The following is a 13,903-nucleotide window of genomic DNA, read 5'->3' as shown; positions in this document are numbered from 1 at the left end:
AAAAAAAAAAAAAAAAAAAAGATATGCAATCTTCTGAAGTATGATTCACAATTGTGTCTTACCTTTAACTCAGCATTAAAAATGAATTATAAGCAGAAATGTGCACCAGATTTCTTATCATTCTAAATTTAAATGGTTGAATGTGTCCTCCTCAGCTAAACATCTTAACAGCCACTGATGAGCAATCTAGTAAATTGAATTCGCTCAAAATAAAGAGGCTTCCCAAGAGTTCCCCCCACACCACAAATTAAGAGCTCTGATAAGACACCAACCAGAATCAATTAAATGTTTATATTAACATGTACAAACCATTTGAGTACCCTAAAAAAAAGAGTAAGATCTTACTCCAGTTTAGTAGTTAACAGTGACAAAACACAAAGCAACTTGTAATTTCTATTAAAACTTTAAATATTTTCCTGTAAAACCACCAAAATAATTTAACAACAACAACAAAAATCCTAGGGGAGGTAACAAAAATCAACTTTTGTATGTGAAGAAACGTCAAAAGTACATTGAAAACTGACTCCCTGGGAAAGATGACAGCTTATTTTACTATTAATTTCGAAGTTTTCATTCACAATTAGCATTTCACTCTTTTATCTTTTAAATAGATACAGGCTCCAGCACCTTTCCAAATACTGAAATTTACTGGTTTTGGTTTCCAATCTATGACTTTTTGTTTAAACTTCTAGATCTATCGGTTTAAAAAAAAAACAAACAGGAAATAAAAGCCTCTTGTTTAAAAGGGCACGACAATCAGGCACTCCATACTTAAAGTATGTTTTCACTTGTTAAAATGTCTTAACACTATTCTAGTAAATATCTCAAACTTAATAGCACCCTAATTTCCTTTCAAATACTGAATATAAAAGACCTTAGAAAAGAGCAGCAGTCTACCAAAGTACAAATATAATTCTACTGAGGAGTGACTACCAATCACTTTACTTTTGGATAAGGTTTACACAAGAACATGACTTACTACTAAACTAAAACATGAACCACTATTATTAACTTCGTATTTTTCTGGTAAGCAATAATTATCAATGTCAAAAATATTTCAACAAATATGACAAGCCAACTTCAGAGCACAAAGTTGGCAGATAAAATTGACACCACAGCACAATTTCAAAACTATAAGCGACTATTAAACACGCACAACACACCGCACCACACCCATTCTTATGTAAACTTTAGGAGTACTCAACTTTGTGAGCCTCACCTTTGTTTTCACCTAGCATAAGGAGAGTTAAAGGTGAGACACAATTTGCAAAAAACTAAAAGATCAAAAGATTCAGCTAATGTCCCCACAGGGAAAACGACTAAAACCTTTAAACGTTAATGTATTTAAGTAATCGAAGGGCAGGGCACTTCCCCAAGCTACAGCCATTTTAGATTCAGACTTTCTTTCGAATTTCACGGGTTGGGGAGAACTAAATTTAAAACAAGAGAAAAAAAAACACTTAAAACATTTCAGGATCGACCAGCTTTCCCCGCCCTTCCAAGGAAAGGAGGTTGGTAGACATTGGATAGACTCAATCTAAACGAAAACACCTCGCTACCACAGAGAACCGGAAAGCTGGGGGTTAAAACTTTTTTCCCCTCAGATATCCAACATTTGACTTATACTTTTTCGTCCTCAGGTTTTCCTTTGAAGGAAAACAAAAGCCCTTAGCTTTCATTTCAAGAAGTAAAGATAAAAACCCTTAAGCCAAGTCACTCAACCAGCACCAAGCCGGATCGCCTGGAGAGGAGCCAAAGAGCCGCAGGTGAGCGTTCCGACCCGACGACCAAAGTTAAAGTAGGAGCGCTTTCGCCGAGCCCCGGCGACGCTCGCGTGCAAAGCTCCATGTACGGGGGTGGCAGGGGTGCCGCGTCCGAACCACTTGACCCGTGGGCTGCGCTCGCCCCTCTCGGGTCGGACCTACACCCAACCACCTGTGTGAGAGGTTCTTTCAACTAGTTTTAACAGCCGGTTGGTTAGGCACCGGGCGGAGCCTCGCGCCGGAACGACTCCAAGATCTCCTACTGCCCAGTTGTCCCAAACTCCCACTCACCGGGCAGCGGCGGAGCCACGGCCAGGGACTAGACGCGGCGTCTGAGGACGCGTCCCCAGCTTGTCGACCCGGCAGAGGCGTTTAGTCTACAACCATAACAAAGCTCTTCCCAAAATGGCTGCCCGGCCCACAAGGTCCAGGAGGGGCAGAGCGGGTGGAGGAGGAGGAGCGACGAGCAGCACGGCCCTCCCCTCCCCCGTCCGACCCCGCCTTACACACGCCCACCTGAAGAAGCGCATGCGCAAGGGACTGGGTCCGGCGGCCCAGCCGGACGCCAGTACACCACGCTGCCAACGTTCGGCCTCCAGAACGGCGGTGATGCCCTGCCCCACTCTCGGCTCCCTTCCTCGCCGCTTGAGGCGGCGCGTGGTCGCCTCTACCTCCCACAGAATTGAATCCTCTGCCTTTCCTCGTGCCGCCTGAGGCAGGGACAAGCCTAGTTTAGTACGCCCCTTCTAACCCCCCTGCCCACTTCCAGGGCCTGGGCGCGTATGAATGAGTGGGTGGGTATGCATATGTATATCCCTTTTTTCTTCACCCTCCCACAGCCCGCCCCTGGGCCAGTGCGCGTCCCGAAACTACCTCTACAAGGACTTGCAAACCGGTTTCGGAGGAACGTGTGTTTTCCAGCCCTTTCCCACCTTCTGCTCCTTACTTTCCGTGTGCGCGTCGTTGAGACTCCAGCCCCCAGCGGGCCACACGGCCTGGTCCCGGAGACTGCGCGGCTGCGTCGGCCGCGCTACCTGCTGGGAGTAGTAGTTCCCCGGGAGCGCAGGCGTCACTGCCCCGCCCCAGCGAAGGGCGGGATTCCGGCGAGAGCCTGCGCTTGTGACAGTGCCGTTTCTCCTACCTGAAGTCTCATTGGGTATCGCGCTACTGGAAGGGGCGGCGCTGCCATGACAGAGGAGGCAATAAAACTGAAGGCCTAGCTCGACTAAAAGCGCTTTAACGGACTTCGCTGTGGCTCCATCTAGCACGGAAAGCTAAACCTTGTAATGGCTGGCAACCAGGAAGCTAGACTACCTAGAATCCGGAGGACTGGAGGGACTGGCAGGCGTGGGCCCCTGAGATCTCCTATTACATGTCTTCAGCGTTATCCATAGACACGGAAGGACACTAAGATTGCCTGGTGCCATTTCCTGTGAAATAAGTCCAGATAAGAGAAGGGACTTGCCCAAGGTCACATAGCCGAGAAAGCCGAGGGCATCAGGAGAAATGATCTGACTTTCCAAACCACCCCCAAGCCTAGGGCCCTTATCACCACACCTTTCATGGAAGTGAAAATCCTGCTCTTTTGCTCTTTAATCCTTAATGAAGTTTCTAGGTCCTAGCAAAGAAAATGAATATAAGAACTGGGCTTTATTCCTCCTTTAAATGATAGTAAAGGGCCGTAATGCAGAGTGAGATGTGTCCCCATAGGTCTTACAACCCCTGTTTTACAAAGTAAAACGTAAGTTCCACAGATGGCAAGCAATTCCAGGTCACACCGGGCCTAAAATCCCAAGTCTCTTACCTTCCTTCACCACCATCATTCTGAGATTGTTTCAGTACTTGCACTCTACCTTCCCGAACTCTGTGGGCAGATTCTGCTGCCTGGGAGCCCTGGAATAAAAAGTCAAGGACCGTTCGACATCTGGATTCAACTAGAAATTAAGAATGGCCCCCAAACAGAAAGCCGGGCATAGGAACCAGTTAGCGCAGGTCAAGTCCTACCCGGACTCATTTTTTTCAGTCCTCAGGAAGTAGGGGGCTCTCTGAATCCACTTGCCGGAAGTGCCTTTCCAGTAGACCTGGGCTGTTGTTGCGGTTGTTCTCCGCCTCTCCGTGCAACGCTGGCAAGTCTCAAAGTCGCCACAGGTGCAGGTTGGGATGGGAGGCACCAAGGATTGGTAGTAAATTGGAGACGCGGGCACTATCGGGCAGGGTTTCCCGAAGACACTGGCGTCTAAACCCCGCCTTCCTTTCTCAGAGGTCAGTTTGAAGTTTGCGGTTTGCAGTCTTCCCACTAGGGCAATGGGAATATTGAGCTTTTTCAAATATTAGGAGGATTAAGCTTTGAGTCTCAGTCCTTAATCTCGTATCACCTGCCGTCCCTGGACTTTGGGTTATCACTTTTTAATATCCACTAGTTGGAAAGCACGTGCCAGAGTTAAGGGAGTGTCCAAAGGTGGGGGGGATGGTTGAGATTTTAAACGGAGTGATCTGGAAAGTCCTTACGAAGAAAGTGATTTTGCACAAAAGTGATGGGTACGCTCTGCAGACATTTTGGTCTGGGGCTCAGGTGGGTGGGTGTGGGTGTGTGGGCCTTCTACTCGGAGGCCCAGGATAACTTACCTCCCTACTTCCTTAAGTATAGCATGAAGACATTAACTGGTATACAGGATTTCTTGACCCAGCCCTAAGATCTGTGATCAATAAATTAGTTTAATCGGTTTTTTTTTTTTTTTTTTTTGAGACGGAGTCTCGCACTGTCGCGTGGGCTGGAGTGCAATGGCACGATCTTGGCTCACTGCAACCTTCGCCTCCCAGGTTCAAGCAATTCTCCTGCCTCAGCCTCTCGAGTAGCTGGGATTACAGCCGTCCGCCACCACGCCCAGCTAATTTTTTGTATTTTTAGTAGAGACGGGGTGGGGGGCGGGAAGGGGGGGGTTCACTGTGTTGGCCGGGCTGGTCTCTAACTCCTGACCTAGTGATCCACTCGCCTCGGCCTCCCAAACTGCTGGGCCTACAGGAGCGAGCCACTGCGCCCTGCCCAATTGATTTTTTTAAATTAAGCAGCAACTGTAGGTTTTTTTAGACATCCCATTCTCCTGGTTAAGAATGAAGTTGTCAGATCTAGATCCGTATTATCATTCACCTGTTTTTACTGGCTGCTTACATTAGAGTTTTCAATCAGTCCCTGCTGTGTAAAGTGCTTTGTGTCAGGGACAGTTCTCAGCTATTTACATGTAGTAACTTATTAAGTGTTACATCAGGCTAAGTGGCACACACCTGTAATCCCAGCACTTTGGGAGGCCGAGGCAGGTGGATCGCTTGAGCTCAGGAGTTCGAGACCGGCCTGAGCAATATGGCAAAACCCCTTCTATACAAAAAATACAAAATTGGGGCCAGACACGATGCCTCACACCTGTAATCCCAGCACTTTGGGAGGCAAGTGGATCACGAGGTCAGGAGATTGAGACCATCCTAACACGGTGAAACTCCATCTCTACTAAAATACAAAAAAATGAACTGGGTGGGCATGGTGGTGGAGGCCTGTAGTCCAGCTCCTCAGGAGACTGAGGCAGGAGAATGGCATGAACCTGGGAGGTGAAGCTTGCAGTGAGCTGAGATGGCACCACTGCTCTCCACCCTGGGTGACAGAGCAAGACTCTGTCTCAAAAAAAAAAAAAAAAAAAAAATTAGCTGGGCATGGTGGTGTGGCCTGTAGTCCCAGCTCCTTAGAGGGCTGAGGTGGTAAGATCCCTTGATCCTGGAAGGTCAAGGCTGCAGAGAGCGGCGATCACACCACTGTACTCCAGATTGTGTGACAGAGCGAGACCCTGTATCCCCCCCAAAAAAAGTTACATCAACCCTATGAATTAGTTAGTACCCTTCTTTTTTTTTTTTTTTTTTTTGAGACAGAGTCTTGCTCTGTCGCCCAGGCTGGAGTGCAGTGGCCGGATCTCAGCTCACTGCAAGCTCCGCCTTCCAGGTTTATGCCATTCTCCTTCCTCAGCCTCCTGAGTAGCTGGGACTACAGGCGCCCACCACCTCACCTGGCTAGTTTTTTTTGTATGTTTTAGTAGAGACAGGGTTTCACCGGGTTAGCCAGGATGGTCTCGATCTCCTGACTTCGTGATCTGCCCGTCTCGGCCTCCCAAAGTGCTGGGATTACAGGCTTGAGCCACCGCGCCCAGCCGAGTACCCTTATTTCAAAGGTGAATGAACTACACCATAACAAGGTTAAATAATTTGTTCAAAGACACACAGCTAATAAGTAGTGGAGCCAGGATTCCAACCAAGTTTGACACCAAAGTCTGTACTCCAACAGGCTATTCTCTCTCTCAGTACTAAGTTAATGAGGTTATTTTGAGCATTAAATGAGTTAATGCTAGCTGGGTGCGGTGGCTCACGCCTGTAATCTCAACACTTTGGGAGGCCTCGGCAGGTGGATCACCTGAGGCCAGGAGTTCGAGACCAGCCTAGCCAACATGGCAAAACCCCATCTCTACTAAAAATACAAAAATTGGCCGGGTATGGTGGCGGGAGCCTGTAACCCCAGCTACTTAGGAGGCTGAGGCACAAGAATCGCTTGAACCCAGGAGGCGGATGATGCAGTGAGCCAAGATCGTGCCACTGTACTCCAGCCTGGACGACACAGCAAGTCTCAAAACAAACAAAAAAACCTAAATTATATTGGTTTGGTACTATCGTTATTTTGTTGTGAACTCTTAAGCCCCAAAGTAAATAACTAAGGAGAAAAAAAGGAAACAGAGAAGCTATGACCTTCCAGTTTTTTTTTTTTTAATTTTTTTTATTTCACAAAATGCCATTTAGAAGACCCTTCATTTTAAAGATGAGAAAACTGGTACTCAAGCAATTTGCCCAGTGTCACACAGCTAGGAAATGGTGAAAGTATCTATAAAATCTCTATGTGCATTATTCTTTCTGTTACACCAGACAGCCAAAGCTAAAAGAACAGTTCAGGTATTAAAAGGATCTGTTTCGTTACTGTGTTACCGATAGTTTGAAAACATTAATGATTCTTTTCAAAGGAAACTGATATATTCATGAATTACTACTATTTAAAAATTAATGTATAAAATGAGGAAAATGAAGTGACATCTTGTGTTATACACAAATGCCCCTGATTCAGTGCCTCCACTTAGCTGCAACAACACGTTAATCAGAACTGCCTGGCATCTTCCTGAACAAGACTTTCAATAGGGGCCAGGATGCTTCGCTTCATCCAGAAGTTTTCTCAAGCATCTTCAAAGGTTGGTTTGTTCAGCAAATATTTGAGCACTATTTGTCAAATATTGCTTGGGCTAGGGCAGTAGCAGTGAAAAAGACAAAAATTCTTACCCTTGTGTATTCAGGTAATGGAGGGAAGAGTTAAGTAAAATACAAGTAAAATCTTTATTATATCAGGCTGGGTGCAGTGGCTCACTCCTGTAGTCCCAGCAATTTGGCAGGCCAAAGTGGATGGATCACTTGAACTCAAGGAGTTCAAGACCAGTCTGGGCACATGGCAAAACCCTATCTATACAAAAATTTAGCTGGGCATGGAGTCACACGCCTATAAGTCCCAGCTACCTGGGAGGCTGAGGGAGGAGGATCACTTGAGCCCAGGAGGTTGAGGCTGCAGTGAGCAGAGATCATGCCACTGCACTCCAGCCTGGGTGACACAGCAAGACGATGTTTGCAAAAAAAAAAAAAATTGGCCAGGTGCCGTGGCTCATGGCTGAAATCCCAGCACTTTGGGAGGTTGAGGCAGGTGGGTCACTTGAGGTCAAGAGTTCAATACCTGCCTGGCCAACATGGTAAAAACCTTGTCTCTACTGAAAAATACAAAAATTAGCTCAGCGTGGTGGGCGCCTGTAGTCCCAGCTGCTTGGGAGGCTGAGGCGTAAGAATCACTTGAACCCAGGAAGCCGAAGTTGCAGTGAGCCGAGATCACGCCACTGCACTCTGGCCTGGGTGACAGAGGAAGACTTCATCTCAAAAAATAAAAATTAAAAAAAATAAGGCCAGGCACAGTCACTCATGCCTGTAATCCCAACACTTTGGGAGGCCAAGGCGGGTGGATCACTTGAGGTCAGGAGTTTGAGACCAGCCTGGACAACATGGTAAAACCCTGTTTCTACTAAAAATACAAAAATTAGCTGGGCGTAGTGGTGGATGCGTGTAATCCCAGCTACTCAGGAGGCTGAGGCAGAGAATGGCTTGAACTTGGGAGGCAGAGGTTACAGTGAGCAGAGATTGCACCACTGCACTCCAGCCTGGGTGATAGAGCAAGACTCAGTCTCAAAACAATAAAAATTAATACATCAAATGGTAAGTGCTGGGGAGAACTATAAAGCAGGGAAGGGGAATAGGTAGTGTCAAGATGTAGGACTGCACTTATAAATGGCAGGAGATCAGAAGTAAGTAACTGAGGGAAGAGCAGTAAATATGGAAATGGGAAATGGTTCCAAGATGGAACCATTCCTAGCATGTTTGAGTGATCACTGAAATTCTTCAATAACTTCAATTTTTGCTGGGCGCGGTGGCTCACGCCTGTAATCCCAGCACTTTGGGAGGCTGAGGTGGGCGGATCACAAGGTCAGAGATCAAGACCATCCTGGCTAACATGGTTAAACTCCGTCTCTACTAAAAATACAGAAAATTAGCTGCCAGGCGTGGTGGCAGGCACCTGTAATCCCAGCTACTCTGAAGGCTGAGGCAGGAGAATAGAGTGAACCTGGGAGGCGGAGCTTGCAGTGAGCTGAGATCAAGCCACTGCACTCCAGCCTGGGCAACAGAGAGACTCTTGTCTCAAAAAAAAAAAAAAAAAAACTTCAATTTTTTCTTTAATGCAACACTTTTTAGTTGAAGTCTGGTAACTAAAACACAGAAACAGCAGGAAAGGTTATTACTTTGCCCGTGTACAATGAAAGGCACTGGGGATTTTAAGGCAAGGAAAAAAATACGGTCCTGGCTCTCAAGTCTACTAAGACAAAGACAAGTAAACACACAATTTTAATTCACTGTGAGAAAAATTATGATGGAAGTGTGCACAGGATACTTACTATAGGAGCATTAAATCAGACCGTAGAAGGGCAAAGGAAAGCTTTAACTTGAATGTTGAGGTAAGTTTCCTAGATAGAAAAGTAGTAAGAGCTAGAATTCTAGGCAGAGCCTACACAAAAGCATGGAACTGTGAAAAGTTATGTGGTGTTTATAAAGCTAAGTTGGAAGGTAGATTTATTTTCTCCATATAAAAACAGCATTCCCACAGTAATTAGTGCCGCTTCTTTTGCTATTTCTAAATAGAAGAGGCAGTTTAGAAGGCCAAATTCTGAAGGTCTAGTCTTTACCTGATCCTTTTTCAGATATTTTTCTTACGGAATAAGATTAAGTGGTAGGTTGAAATATATCACTGGTTTGTGTTCAGTGGTTTCTTTTGTACATTTTATAGTCATTTAATACTTTTACCAGCAATAACATCACTTCAGAGTTAGTTCATCCTTGCTGTATAGTTTGATGTGGTAATGGAAAGCAGATCTTTTTTGTTTGCTCCTTTCAAACAATTCCAATTGTTTCATACTGGGATTGACTAAAATCTGATGATACATATAGATTTTTAATTTTGTCTTTTGGTTCTGTTTTCTTTGTAGATGCTGAAGTACTCTTTCCCAGTGGGACTAAGAGCCAGCAGAACAGATACACTTTCTCTCAAGGTGTCTCTCCAGCAGAACTTTTCCCCATTTCCAAGGCCTTGGCTTTCCTTATCATTTCCGGTGTATATGAGCAAGACACAGTGCTATCATACATCCCCCTGCAGCTTTAAAAAGGAGAAGCAAGCACTTCCAGCCAGGTCACCAAGCACCATCAGTTACATAACTGACAGCCCAAAGCCAGCATTATATGTAACTCTGGCAGGACTAATCCCCTTCGTTGCTCCACCACTGGTCATGCTGATGACAAAAACTTATATTCCCATATTAGCTTTTACTCAGATGGCTTATGGAGCCAGTTTCCTATCTTTCTTGGGTGGGATCAGATGGGGTTTTGCTCTACCAGAAGGTAGTCCAGCCAAACCAGACTACCTTAATTTAGCCAGCAGTATAGCTCCTCTTTTCTTTTCATGGTTTGCCTTCCTTATTTCTGAAAGACTTAGTGAAGCCATAGTCACAGTAATAATGGGTATGGGGATAGCATTACACCAAGAATTTTTTCTCTTACCACATTATCCCAACTGGTTCAAAGCCCTGAGAGTAGTAGTCACTTTATTGGCTACTTTTTCATTTATAACCACTTTTGTAGTTAAAAGTATTTTCCAGAAAAAGGACATAAGAGACCTGGTCAAGTATAAAAAATATAAAAATACACTGTAGATAACATTAGTATGCCGGCTACACCTTCTTCTACTTCTGTTTGGCTCTTTTTTCCCACACCAGTGGTAATTTATTCTTCACAGATTGTTCTTCATTTCTAGAAGTTGTTATTTCATAGTAATTACTTGAGCAAAAGCTTGAAAATCCCTGACAAGTACTTTTCATCTCATAGTATATTAGTTTTCACTCAGTCATTTTATGAATAATAGTTATCCACTTAAACATTTCAATATTTTAACTGTCTTGAAAATTAAAAGATTAAAAATCCCCTTTGTTAGAGTCCTGTGATCATTGAAAAGAATACACATATTCTCCCACTTCAAGCGGAAAACATCTTATCTGTGAGTGTCTGGAAAGAAAAGGTAGTTCCATTGAGGAGTTTTCACAGGAGTTACCACTGGGAAATGCATGTCCAAGCTTATTTCACATGGTGTAACCCAATTATATAAGCCAAAAGGATCTATGGCTCTAAAGTCAGTAGAGAGCAGTGTCATGAGGGAAAGCCACATTCAAAGGTAAGTCGGGCATGTTTTCCAGTTTTTATTAGGATATTTGGCATGGTATAGATACAACTTATCCCTTACCACCAAACACATAATAGCTGGTCACAATGATTATTTTCAAAGGAAACTATTTAAAATAAAGCCACTAGTACATATAAGTTAGGAAAGAAAAGTCAAGCTGGAGCCATCTTGATATTCTAATGAGCAGGCCTATTTAGTTCTACATCTTTTTTTTTTGAGACGGAGTTTCATTCTGTTGCCCAGGTTGGAGTGCAGTGGCACGATCTTGGCTCACCGCAACCTCCGCCTCCCGGGTTCAAGCAATTCTCCTGCCTCAGCCTCTCTAGAGTAGCTGGGATTATAGGCAAGTGCCACCATGCCCAACTAATTTTTTTGTGTGTATTTTTAGTAGAGGTGGCGTGTCACCATGTTAGACGGGCTGGTCTAGTTCTACATCTTTTAAATCAGAGAGAAGCTTTTAACTTTGGTGTGTTTTTGTTTTTGTTTTGTTTTGTTTTGTTTAAAGACAGGGTCTCACGCTGTTGCTCAGGCCGGAGTATAGTGGTGTGGTCATGGCTTACTGCAGCTTCGACCTCCTGGGCTCAAGCAATTCTCCCACCTCAGCCTCCTGAGTAGCTGGGACTACAGTTGTGCACCACTACGCCAAGCTAATTTTTTAATTTTTTGTAGAGACAGGGTCTTCCTATGTTGCCCAGGCTTGTCTTGAACTGAGCTCAAATGATCTTCCTGCCTAGGCTCCCAAAGTGTTAGGATTACAGGCGTGAGCCACTGCACCCAGTGCAGAAGCTTCCTTAAAACAGCAAAAGCAACTCCTTAGATTTTCACTTGAAAACCTAATCTCTAATCACCCTACTTAAGGTGGAGAAAAAAAGAACAAAAAAGAAAACCTAGTTTTCTGAAATTCCTAGTCTCACCAAAAAGGAAAAACATTTAAAATGGTATAAGAATATAGATCAGGATATAGTATAACCTGGAATTTTTTTTTATTTTTCATTTTTTTTATTTTTTAGATGGGAGTTTCACTCTTGTTGCCCAGGCTGGAGTGCAATCACGCTATCTTGGCTCACCACAACCTCCGCCTCCTGGGTTGAAGCGATTCTCCTGCCTCAGCCTCCCAAATACCTGGGATTACAGGCATGCACCACCATGCCCAGCTAATTTTGTATTTTTATAGAGACAGGGTTTCTCCATGTTGGTCAGGCTGGTCTCAAACTCCCAACTTCAGGTGATCCGCCCGCCTTGGCCTCCCAAAATGCTGGGATTACAGATGTAAGCCACCATGCCCGGCCTGTATATTTTTTAGAGATGATGTTTCCACTCAGTCTCAATCTGATTCTACTCAGATTGTTTTGATAAGGAAACTCACTTCTTTGTTACTAAATTGCGTGAATGCTATACAAACTTAAGACTTTTCCATAATCTGAATTAAATGAATTATTTTCCAGAATAGAGGCAAATCATATTTTTAGGCTAATTGCCTAATTTTACTTAAAAAATGCTAGTTTCCAGGTGAATTACAGTGTATGCTTCTTTAAGAAAACTGATTTTTAAGTACATTTGATTAAGTACATTGGCAGGATACTTAGAAGCATATCGGATTGTTAAACATTTTGGAGGTAGATCACTTTAATCATTTCTCAAAAAGCAGAATTAAATGTAAAACTAAATATGCAAGTCCTTAAAGTAAAAACAAAACCAACTAAAAAACTTGTGCAATCCTACTACAGTTTGGTAACCCAGAATGCCACTGATAAAGTAATACAAAGAAACAAAAAAACTAGATACTTTATTAATACATTCTTTTAAAAACAATCTGGTTGGCCTGGCGTGGTGGCTCACGCCTATAATCCCAGCACTTTGGGAGGCCAAGGCAGGCAGATCACCTGAAGAAAACCTGTCTCTACAAAAAATACAAAATTAACCGGGCGTGGTGGTGCATGCCTGCAATCCCAGCTATGCAGGAGAGTGAGGCAGGAGAATCAGAGGCAAAGGTTGCGGTGAGCCAAAATCGCGCTATTGCACTCCAGTCTGGGCAAAAAGAGCAAAACTCCATCTCAAAAAAACAAAACAAAACAAAACCAATCTTGTCATTACCTAGGAATAATAAGCATATTTACAGTTACCACAGTTACCTATTTTCAGGGATCTTCAGGACCTGTTAAACACTGACTGCTTTGACATTACATTTCTGCCAAGCTGTGCAAAGCACCCCCCTCCACAGTGTCATTTTCAGTTGCTACTGGACAATAATGAGAAACTAGTTGTAGAAGTATTTTGTAAATCTGTTTTGGATCAGAATACAGATTCTCTAACTAGAAATAGTAAAGGCACATGAGTTAGAGCTCAGTCTATAAATTATCTGTGTACTTCATTCTTTGACATCTTACAGATCTCTCCACAGACATCTGTGACCCTTCAGACATTCAGGATGCCCCAGAGAAGGGAACACAGGGCTTCCTGCGTGCATTACATAAACTTTTCCTAATAAATACATACGGTTAAGTTATAAGAAAAGTATACTTGTGGACTAAACCAAGTATTTTATTTTTTTGAGACGAAGTCCTACTCTGTGGCCCAGGCTACAGCACAGTGGCATGATCTCAGCTCACTACAACCTCCACCTCCTGGGTTCAAGTGATTCTCCTGCCTCAGCCTCCTCAGCAGCTGGGATTACAGGCATGCACCACCACCTGCTGCCAATTTTTTGTATTTTTAGTAGGGACAGGGTTTCACCATGTTGGCCAGACTGGTCTTACCTCAAGTGATCTGCCCACCTCAGTCTCCCAAGGTGCTACGATTACAGGCATGAGCCATGGTACCCGGACTAAACCAAATAATTTGGATATGAATGCTACCTGATTCATTAATGCAATTAAAAGTTTTCTATCTAAATAAGTTGATGATGCTTATAATAATATACAGAAGGACCTTAGTAAAGACACGGGAAATCGGCAGGGCGCAGTGGCTAAATCTATAGTCCCAGCACTTTGGGGGGCCAAGATGGGCGGATCACAAGGTTATGAGTTCAACAACAGTCTGGCCAACATGGTGAAATCCCATCTCTACTAAAGATAGAAAAAATTAGCCGGGCATGGTGGCTCATGTCTGTAATCCCAGCTACTCGGGAGGCTGAGGCAGGAGAATTGTTTGAACCAGGGAGGCAGAGATTGCAGTGAGCTGAGATTGCACCATTGCACTCCAGCCTGGGTGACAGGGCAAGACTCCATCTCAAAAAAAAAAAAAA

The 13,903-nt window shown here is 44.1% G+C and overlaps 2 protein-coding genes across 6 annotated transcripts in view; one reads left to right on the top strand and one right to left on the bottom strand.

Annotated features, from left to right (window-relative positions):
* GPBP1L1 (GC-rich promoter binding protein 1 like 1) overlaps nt 1-3,654 on the bottom strand; it is a 67,682-nt gene extending 64,028 nt beyond the window's left edge. The window contains exon 1 of one of the 5 annotated variants that reach the window (XM_017881780.1): nt 3,568-3,654. The gene's annotated coding sequence lies outside the window, so the exon portion shown is untranslated. Of the gene's footprint in view, nt 1-2,054; nt 2,263-2,636; nt 2,794-3,567 lie in introns of those variants that run through there. The other 4 variants (XM_017881779.1, XM_017881782.1, XM_017881781.1 and 1 more) reach the window with 4 other exon arrangements.
* Nucleotides 3,655-3,874: 220 nt separating this feature from the next.
* TMEM69 (transmembrane protein 69) lies at nt 3,875-10,407 on the top strand. Its single transcript, XM_017881783.1, is given in 4 exon segments — nt 3,875-4,025; nt 6,913-7,033; nt 9,416-10,070; nt 10,073-10,407. Coding segments are annotated over 3 exon segments (738 nt in total). The 5' UTR covers nt 3,875-4,025; nt 6,913-6,991; the 3' UTR covers nt 10,114-10,407.
* The last annotated feature ends 3,496 nt before the right edge of the window (nt 10,408-13,903 follow it).

This window comes from Rhinopithecus bieti, unplaced genomic scaffold (assembly GCF_001698545.2).
Source record: "Rhinopithecus bieti isolate Rb0 unplaced genomic scaffold, ASM169854v2 scaffold_12155, whole genome shotgun sequence".
Classification (NCBI taxonomy): domain Eukaryota; kingdom Metazoa; phylum Chordata; class Mammalia; order Primates; family Cercopithecidae; genus Rhinopithecus; species Rhinopithecus bieti.
Note: the sequence above shows the minus strand (reverse complement) of the source record. Positions and strands in the feature narration are given on the sequence as shown.